Source organism: Eptatretus burgeri, chromosome 10 (assembly GCF_056783735.1).
Source record: "Eptatretus burgeri isolate ZD-2024b chromosome 10, Ebu_testis_v1, whole genome shotgun sequence".
In the NCBI taxonomy this organism is placed as follows: Eukaryota; Metazoa; Chordata; class Myxini; order Myxiniformes; family Myxinidae; genus Eptatretus; species Eptatretus burgeri.
In genome coordinates this window covers 30,521,863-30,531,377 of record NC_140970.1, presented here as the reverse complement: position 1 = coordinate 30,531,377, position 9,515 = coordinate 30,521,863, and the positions used below count along the sequence as shown (strand labels likewise).

General features: G+C 47.0%; 1 protein-coding gene across 1 annotated transcript in view; it reads left to right on the top strand.

Moving 5' to 3' along the window:
* GSTP1 (glutathione S-transferase pi 1) overlaps positions 1–9,515 on the top strand; it is a 38,508-nt gene that overhangs the window by 26,354 nt on the left and 2,639 nt on the right. The window contains exons 4-6 of the mRNA XM_085897704.1: positions 3,537–3,624; positions 5,365–5,468; positions 7,767–7,874. Coding sequence (XP_085753830.1) covers positions 3,537–3,624; positions 5,365–5,468; positions 7,767–7,874 — 300 coding nt within the window. The remainder of the gene's footprint in view (positions 1–3,536; positions 3,625–5,364; positions 5,469–7,766; positions 7,875–9,515) is intronic.

Below are 9,515 nucleotides of genomic sequence, written 5' to 3'. Positions count from 1 at the left end.
CTCTTTGCTCGTGTGTTCTCCTTGGATCTATTTTTTTATCTTATAAGTTATAAACCTACAATATAACTTGTAAATTATAATGTTATAATTTATAAACTGAATTTTGAAATCACAGTATATCAATTATCAGAATTATCACAGAACAATCTTACCTACACTAGCTTAGGAAACCTTCCACCAAAAGCTTCTGTTGTGCTTGTATGCTTTTGGAGCATCTTTGAAGTATGCCTTTAGTTTTTTTTTACTGCACATGAGTACCTGAGTACCAGTTATGTGAACCGCTGACAATGCTTCTAAATGCCCAGAGACGCCAGCATACATGGTTTTATTTAATTTCCGCACATGCCATAACCTCTAGAATCTCTTCATCTCAACTGAATTACAAAGTTTTAACTTCTTTATTGACTTCAGCAGTATGTCTGACTGCTAAAAAAAGTGTTATTTTGTCCAATTCGGACATTACTTGGGCGTCTCCAGGTGGATAATGTTTATATGACCTATCGGTAATCACTTGCCAAGACAGTCGTTCCTTATCAACCGTCTTGTTGGAGTGCTTGCTTGAGTGCTTCAGCCACTTGGCAAGCGCTCTACAGTGTTCGCACCGTCACTGAATATGTTGATCGACTTGAACAAAGTTCAGGGTGGCGCTCACCCTGAACTCGGGCGGTGCTCACTCGCTCAAAATGGGCAATTTTATTTTACAGCACGTTTCTCCTTTTTGTAGGATCTTCTTTCATTATACAACCCGTCATTTCGGCATAAATAGATACATGTAAAATATTAAATGTTTTGTTGGAGTGCATGCTTGACCGAAGCCACTTGGGGAACACTCTTCAATCTTTGATGGCGGTTCTCTGTAGGAACATTTCCAGAGTTAGGAAGGCAAATAAATTGGATGATTGCAATGAGGAAAAAATGTTTTCAGTTGTTTAAAAGCAATGAATCACCACATCATGGCAAGATAGCCGAGAACTACGCATGCTCGCTCCAAGCTGTCTAGCCTGGGTTTGTATCCAGACTCAACTATAAACTGTCATCCCGGTGTTCCATAGGCAGGATGATTCATAAATGTGTGTGCCTTCTCTCAGAAACTGAACATCACATCTTCCAGAATCCCCTCCTCTTACCTCTCTCTCTCTCTCTCTCTCTCTCTCTCTCTCTCTCTCTCTCTCTCTCTCTCTCTCTCTCTCTCTCTCTCTCTCTCACACTCACACTCACACTCACACTCACACTCACACTCACACTCACACTCACACTCACACTCACACTCACACTCACACTCACACTCACACTCACACTCACACTCACACTCACTCTCTCTCTCTCTCTCCCACCGCGATCCTGCTCTCTCCCACCACTATCCCTCTCTCCCACTCATCCCACCCTCTCCCTCTCTCTTCCACCCCTCTCCCTCTCTCTTCCACCCCTCTCCCTCTCTCTCCCACCCCTCTCCCTCTCTCTCCCACCCCTCTTCCTCTCTCTCCCACCCCTCTTCCTCTCTCTCCCACCCCTCTCCCTCTCTCTTCCACCCCTCTCCCTCTCTCTTCCACCCCTCTCCCTCTCTCACATCTCTCTCTCTCTCTCTCTCTCTCTCTCTCTCTCTCTCTCTCTCTCTCTCTCTCTCTCTCTCTCTCTCTCTCTCTCTCTCCCACCCCTCTCCCTCTCCCGCCCACCCCTCTCCCTCTCTCCTCCACCCCTCTCCCTCTCTCCTCCACCCCTCTCCCTCTCTCCTCCACCCCTCTCCCTCTCTCTCCCACCCCTCTCCCTCCCACCCTCTCCCTCCCACCCCTCTCCCTCCCACCCCTCTCCCTCTCTCCTCCACCCCTCTCCCTCTCTCTCCCACCCCTCTCCCTCCCACCTCTCTCTCACCCCTCTCCCTCTCCTCACCCTTCTCCCCTCTCTCTCCCACCCCTCTCCCTCCCACCCTCTCCCTCTCCCGCCCACCCCTCTCTCTCCCACCCCTCTCCCTCTCTCTCCTCCATCCCTCTCCCTCTCTCTCCCACCCCTCTCCCTCCCACCCTCTCCCTCCCACCCCTCTCCCTCTCTCCTCCACCCCTCTCCCTCTCTCTCCCACCCCTCTCCCTCCCACCTCTCTCTCACCCCTCTCCCTCTCCTTCTCACCCTTCTCCCCCTCTCTCCCACCCTTCTCCTCCTCTCTCCCACCCTTCTCTGCTCTCTCCCACCCTTCTCTGCTCTCTCCCACCCTTCTCCGCTCTCTCCCACCCTTCTCCGCTCTCTCCCACCCTTCTCCCCCTCTCTCCCACCCTTCTCCCCCTCTCTCCCACCCTTCTCCCCCTCTCTCCCACCCTTCTCCCCTCTCTCTCCCCCTCTCTCTCACCGTTCTCTCTCTCTCTCTCTCTCTCTCTCTCTCTCTCTCTCTCTCTCTCTCCCTCTCCCTCTCCCTCTCCCTCTCCCTCTCCCTCTCCCTCTCCCTCTCCCTCTCCCTCTCCCTCTCCCTCTCCCTCTCCCTCTCCCTCTCCCTCTCCCTCTCCCTCTCTCCTCTCCCTCTCCCTCTCCCTCTCCCTCTCCCTCTCCCTCTCCCTCTCCCTCTCCCTCTCCCTCTCCCTCTCCCTCTCCCTCTCCCTCTCCCTCACCCTCTCCCTCACCCTCACCCTCTCTCTCTCTCCCACCCCTCTCCCTCTCCCTCTCTCTCTCTCCCACCCCTCTCCCTCTCCCTCTCTCTCTCTCCCACCCCTCTCCCTCTCTCTCTCTCTCTCTCCCACCCCTCTCCCTCTCTCTCTCACCCCTCTCCCTCTCTCCCACCCCTCTGTCCCACCCCTCTCCCTCTCTCTCCGAGTCTCACCCTTCTCCCTCTCTCTCCGAGTCTCACCCTTCTCCCTCTCTCTCCGAGTCTCACCCTTCTCCCTCTCTCTCCGAGTCTCACCCTTCTCCCTCTCTCTCCGAGTCCCACCCCTCTCCCTCTCTCTCCCACCCCTCCCCTCACGCTGCCTCCCCTTCCCTTAACACTTCCTTACCTTCATGTTTTTCTCCCCCTTCCATCATGCTTACCTCCTCCCAAACCCCTCCCCTCTGCACCCCCCTCTGCACCCCCTCCACGGACATCTCCAGGTGGTCTCCACATGCTGTATAAACATGCTGTTTAACACACTCCATTTTGTTCAATCCTGTATTACCCCTCCCCCCTTTTCCATGTCCCCCACCCAAATGCAAGTCCATAACCCCATCCCCTAATGCTCACCTCCTCCCAAACCCACAACCACCTCTCTCCCCATCCTCCTTGCTCCCACCCCCACCCTGAGTGTATAGCGATGGTTGGTGAGGCATCGCTCTCCCCATCCCCCCCCTTTCCTAACTCACTCCACCTCACTTCCCCAATCCCCCTCCCTCCTCACCCCTCCTCTCCTTCCCCAACCGCCTCTCTCTCCCTCCCTCTTTCTCCTCCCTTTAATAACCCCGTCAGTGAATCGACGGGTTGTATTTGCTAGTATTGTATAATATAATGTTTACACTGTTAGAATACTCTGGAGGAGTATCTCATACTATTTAATGTAACATGTTCTCACCTGGGGTTGCAGGCATTTGGACAGCTGCCAGGATTTACCGATGGAGACTTCACAATGTACCAGTCCAATGCTATTTTACGATACCTAGCCCGCAAGTTTGGTATGAAATACACTGAGCAGTACCATATTGTAATACAGTACGTGGTATCAATACTACTTTACACCCCAACATCTGAATTACACTTTGACTTTACACAAGGGGTGGGGTTGTCTCAAAAGTTTCACCTGAATGCTAAAGTTATTCTTCTTTTTCGATTATTATTATTATTATTAATAATATATATATATATATATATATATATATATATATATATATATATATATATATATATATATATCCTGTTCATCCGTCTGTAACATGTGTGTAACATTCCATTCCACCCATTGGTTGGACAGCTTTCTTGACTCCACCCACAATTTCAACCTGATGAAAATTCATATGGCCGCCATGTTGGAGCTTACTGTCATGCGAAGCCAAAGACATTTTCGGAGCTGTCATATTCTTAATCACCATGCCTTCCCTATAAGTTTTCCTTTCAGCGTAAAACAACTAAAGCAACAGTTAAAAGGATGCCGATAGGTGTCATGGGTCGAAGCAGCTGTCTGTTGCCTTCCACCTTATTATACAACGCCCAAATAACTATGTGGTATTCTCTCAAGCAGGGCTTAAACCCGTGGACGGAGGTTATGTTTTCATCGCTGCCCGTTTGTCATCTACCTGTGAACAGGATAGCTCAAAAAGTTCTGTCCGGGTTCGGACGAAATTTGGTGGAGAGGTTGGGTGTGTGACAAGGACGAATTGATTCGATTTTGGTAAAGATCCGGATCCGGATTCGACTACTCGAATTTTTTTAAGTGATTCATCACCATTGAGAGATGGGGCCAAAAACGATAAATAGCATGATGTCTCAAAAGGTTGTGGATGAGTTATGACAAAACTTGATGGATCAGTTGGTAGGTGACAAGAACAAGCCGATTCGATTTTGGTTCAGGTCCGGATCCAGATCCGGCCTGTAAGTGGGATACAAAATGTAACCTGTTCAGCCTGGCAGAGGTATGCACTCTATCAAGTGCCATTCAGTTATAAAGGTCTTTTTTCAAAGTCATTATTTACTTTTGATGATGTGTATATACACATCAGGAAGAACATAATTGGTTTTGTGTCGTTTATCGGCACAATTAACCTGCTCATATTTGCATCTTTTCAGCATATCTCGCGGAATTGTGAGTTGGACAGGTGACCGTGATGAGCCATGACATGTAGGAGCTGCTTCAATTGCAGGTTTCTATGAAGTCAGTGATCGCATGATAGGGAAGAGGAAGACATTAAATATTCCACTGTTTCAATGTGGTAATGCTGGTTTGCTTTTATAAGTGCGATAAGGGTGAGGAGGGGAGGACAGAGTTGGGGTTGGGTGGGGGCGGAGGGAACAAAGATGGGACAGAGTTGGGAGGTTAAGGACTTTCAGGGGGGTGGTGTTGGGGGTGGGGATGGAGGGGTTGAGGAGTTGTGGGGATTGAATTGTCGTGGTGATTGGGGGGGGGTTGAGGAGTTGTGGTTGTTCCACCTGAGGGACAGTGCACACTATGTTGCCTCACCCTGCCTGCAAAACACCAGAACAGTATTTTAAGGCTGGGCCAGGATTCAAACCCAGACGAGACAGCTCAGAGGTGAGCGTGCATACTTCTTCGCTATCCTGCCAGCCCTGCTTAAGCAATAATCATGAATGATAATTCCATGGTGAAATGGCTTGAGATATGAATGAGACATTCACTGTTTTTAAGGGGCAAAACTGATTCCAACTTGAGATTCTGATTGTTCTTGTATCGTTGTAATCAGACTTGTATGGTTCAAACGACAAGGAGGCTGCATGTATCGACATGCTGAATGATGGAGTTGAGGACCTGAGAATGAAATACCTTAACATGATCTACACCAACTACGTGAGTGTCCATGTCAAAAACGTTTTTCTTCATTACAATCTCTGTCTTCCACCATGACATGTATGAGTGCAATTCCAGGTTCACCTGCACTCTTTGTTTGAGAATATTTTAAAGTAAAATGAAGTCGATGAAACCATGTTTAAAGGTATTTCCTAACACCACGTATCAGTGTGGTAATGGTCGCATCAGTGTGGTAATGGTCGCATCAGTGTGGTAATGCCTTACTGCTGGAACCGTAGGAATCTTTTGGACAGATAAGCAATCATTTGTGTTTTCACATCCTCATCACTTTGAAACCTGATGCTCCAATTGAGTGGTCACATCTGGTTTCAAAATTATGAGGAAGTGAAGGTTTCAAAGAGCTGCAAATCACAGTTAGTGATATGTCTGCACTATAAAAGGGATGGTTGTATTCCAAGCCCACCTGCCCACAAGTTTGGTCACATGAGAAATTTGTTTTCATTAAACCGTGCCATCGCCCAACACCGTTCATCACACTCTCGAAAACACCCTGAATGCTTTGCACAGCTGTGATACCACTTCACCCACAAGTTTCCATACTACCACTCCACAAACTTTTGGCGACGTCATTCTTTTATTATTATCGAGTCATAAGTTTAAGTTAACCTTGAACCACCCATGAGTCCATGACAAATGGCTCATCTCCATTTAATGTTTGACAACTACCGGTTTCGTATTCACCTGTGAATACCTGTTATCTATTAAATGTATGCACATTGCAATGAAGTAAAATAATCCATATCTGCATACGTAACAAAAAACTCCTCTCACAGTTTAATCTTTTATTGTCAGTTTACAGGAGCTTCTCCAAGGTCTTTACTCTTCACCCATATCATGTCACCAAAATTATTTTCAGCGTTCGTCGGTTCAATGAGGATATAACTTAATTGGTTCATGAAAAAAATAAGTGACCACTATATTCGTTATTGTTGTGTGTCTGTCTGTCTGTCTGTCCCGAGCATAGCTCCGTGGGTTTTGATCTGATCCTGACCAATTTTTGGTGGGAGGTTTATATCATGATCTCGTTGTGTTTTCCTGAAAATGGGCATGGTGCGCCCATTATGGGCGGAGCCACGCCCAAAAAACATGTTTTTAGGGGGTAGCCGATTTCTATTTGCATCTTCTCCGAGGGGGTTTTGTCGAATCTGACAGGGGTTTCGGTATTTGGTTAGCCCAAAGGCACCTGCATAGCCCCACGGAGCTCGATTTTTCATTTTCGTCCCAAGGTCAAGGCCACAAGGTCACAAACTTAGAAAATTGCGAATTGTGTTTTTAGGGGGTAGCCAATTTCAATTTGCATCTTCTCCTCGGGGGTTTGTCGAATCTGGCAGGGGTTTCAGTATTTGGTTAGCCCAATGGCACCTGCATAGCCCCACGGAGCTCGATTTTTCATTTTCGTCACAAGGTCAAGGTCACGAACTTAGAAAATTGCGATTTTGACATAAAAATCCATTTTCTCCGAGGGGTTTGTCAAATCTGACAGGGGTTTCGGTATTTGGTTAGCCCAATGGCACCTGCATAGCCCCACGGAGCTCGATTTTTCATTTTCGTCCCAAGGTCAAGGTCACAAGGTCACAAACTTAGACAATTTCGAATTTTGACAAAATCATATGACCGCCCAAATTTTGAGAGCTCGGATGACAATATTTTTTATGCATAATCTTGAGGTCATTCCCCACCTAAAGTCTTGAAACCATTTTGCTCTATCTCGAACACCTTGCCCGTGGCGCCCCCTTCAAGTTTGTTTTTACGTTGATTTCATCAAAGTATGGATAATCCGAGGAGTGCGAAATTCCATATAGCCTATATGACGTTATATTGTTCCTGGAATGTTCCAGAGGAAGTTTTGCACCAAAGGTCATAATCCTTGACCTTTGAAGTTCACAAAGGTCAAATTTTCAAAGTTGTGGGAATGGAACCGGGTTTTCGACCTTCTTCGACAAACTAACTCCATTAAGCTATAGCACGTATCCTGTTTCCTTATTTTAATGTCCACAACATTGTTTTGTGATCTTTAAAGGTTATGCAAACGTCAAATTTATAAAGTTGTTGAACGAAACCGGGTTTTTGACATTTTCAGCTAATAACCTGTCACTCGTACCACATCATGTTGATAATTTTTATAACTTGGTCAAACATTATCACATTATCTCATCCTTGACTTCTGAAACAATCTACATCGTCAAATACCGCTCGTGAACCATCGTCGTCTTCAGACTTGTACTGTTCTTTTATCGACAATATCTAACTGTCTGCAACCGGTCTTTGTTCTTCCAGGAAGAGGGAAAGGCAGACTTTGTGAAATCTCTTTCTGTTCAGTTGAATCACTTTGAAAAGCTTTTGTTCAAGAACCAAGAGGGAAAAGTTTGTTTGGTTGGAAGCAAGGTATCGTATTTTATTTTCCTCATTTGCTCCACTGTTCCTTTGTTGCATTTGACTGTTTTTCCTTCTCGATGTAATTCTGTCCATTTGACTGCATGCTCTCAAACTCCTCTGACCATTTTAACCTCTCTATGCCATTAACTTTCATGCTGTCTTAATCTTCTATGATTAATGTATTGATGTCACATGGTCAGGTCACATTAGATCTGTGACTTGCTACAGGTACCATGTAAATCTGTACACACCTGTTCCATGGTCGGGTTGTCGGCGACTAAACTGTCTCCCCCACCAAGTTTCTTGGTGAGGCGGGTGTATGATATGGACACCCAGCAGGATGAAGAACAATACCTATCAAAGGGCGGAGAAGCTCCTTGTGAGCAAACAACGATCCATATCTAGTGCCCAACTGTGTCTGCGGACGTCCTCCTGCAGTTGGGTTACTATTTATGAGGAGGTTGGTGGCAGGATTTGCACTCCGGCCACTGTAAAACCGTTCATTCCGCAAAACATTCCAGAAGCATAAAAAAATCTCAAAGCTCACTCCATGGGAGTACCTCCTGTGCAGCCTCCCTTCGCAGGGCAACTCACCGGATGACGGGATTGGGGCAAAGCCTTCGGGACCCCCAATCTTTTATGATAGGAGGGAAACCACGGAGTAACTTTCCTGGGTCACATTGCAATAGTGTGTGTCGGGGTGGTGCTGAAATATCATCCACCAGACAGTGATCTCCTTGGGTTAACCTGAGGTGGTCCCTTCAGATGGGTGCCTGCAATGTCCTAACCTTAAGAGAGGATGATCACCTCTCTGTTATCATCTGAGCTCAAGCGTTTGGACATTGGTATTGGAGCACTCTCTGAGGTTCGGAGACCGGATTGCGGTGATATTATGGCGGGTAGTTATACCTACTATTGGTCTAGTCGCTCTGATGGTTACCATGCCCAAGGAGTTGCTGTAACCGTGTCCAATAAGCTGACTCCAATGATAATTGAGGTAACACCGGTCAACGAGTGTATTTTGAGACTAAGGATTCATTACTCCTTGGGTGTCATTTCCCTGGTCTCTGTAGATGCCCCGACTGAGGCGAGTTATCTCACCGTGAAGGATGCATTCTATGCCACGCTCAAATCTGTGGTTGATGAGTGTCCCAGGCGAGACACTCTTCTAGTCTTGGGAGATTTCAGTGCATCGACTGGAACTGATACGGATGGTTATGAGACGTGTGTTGGTCCCCATGGGTCTTGAACTGTGAACCAGAATAGCACTAAGTTCCTTAACGTTGCAAGAAGTCATGGACTTAGGGTGGCTGGTTCATATATTCAGTGCCCACAGGCTCATCGCTGGACTTGGTATTCCCACGCTGGTGGTGTGGAAAATGAGAATGACCATGTGCTCGTTGATAGTCGCTGGAGGATGATTCAGAACTCCAGGGTTTACCGGAGTGCCCACTTCCTCAATACTGACCACAGGCTTATTCAAGCAATTCTGAAGTTGCAGTTTAAATTCAGGAGAATGGTACCATCCCAGCCGAGGCAGGATATTGGCAAGCTCAAGGATGAGAGGGTAGCTGAGAAGTTTGCGAACAGGCTTAGTGGAGATTTGAGGGGTCTGGGTGCTTTGTGGGATCCTGAAGAGTTGTGGAGTGC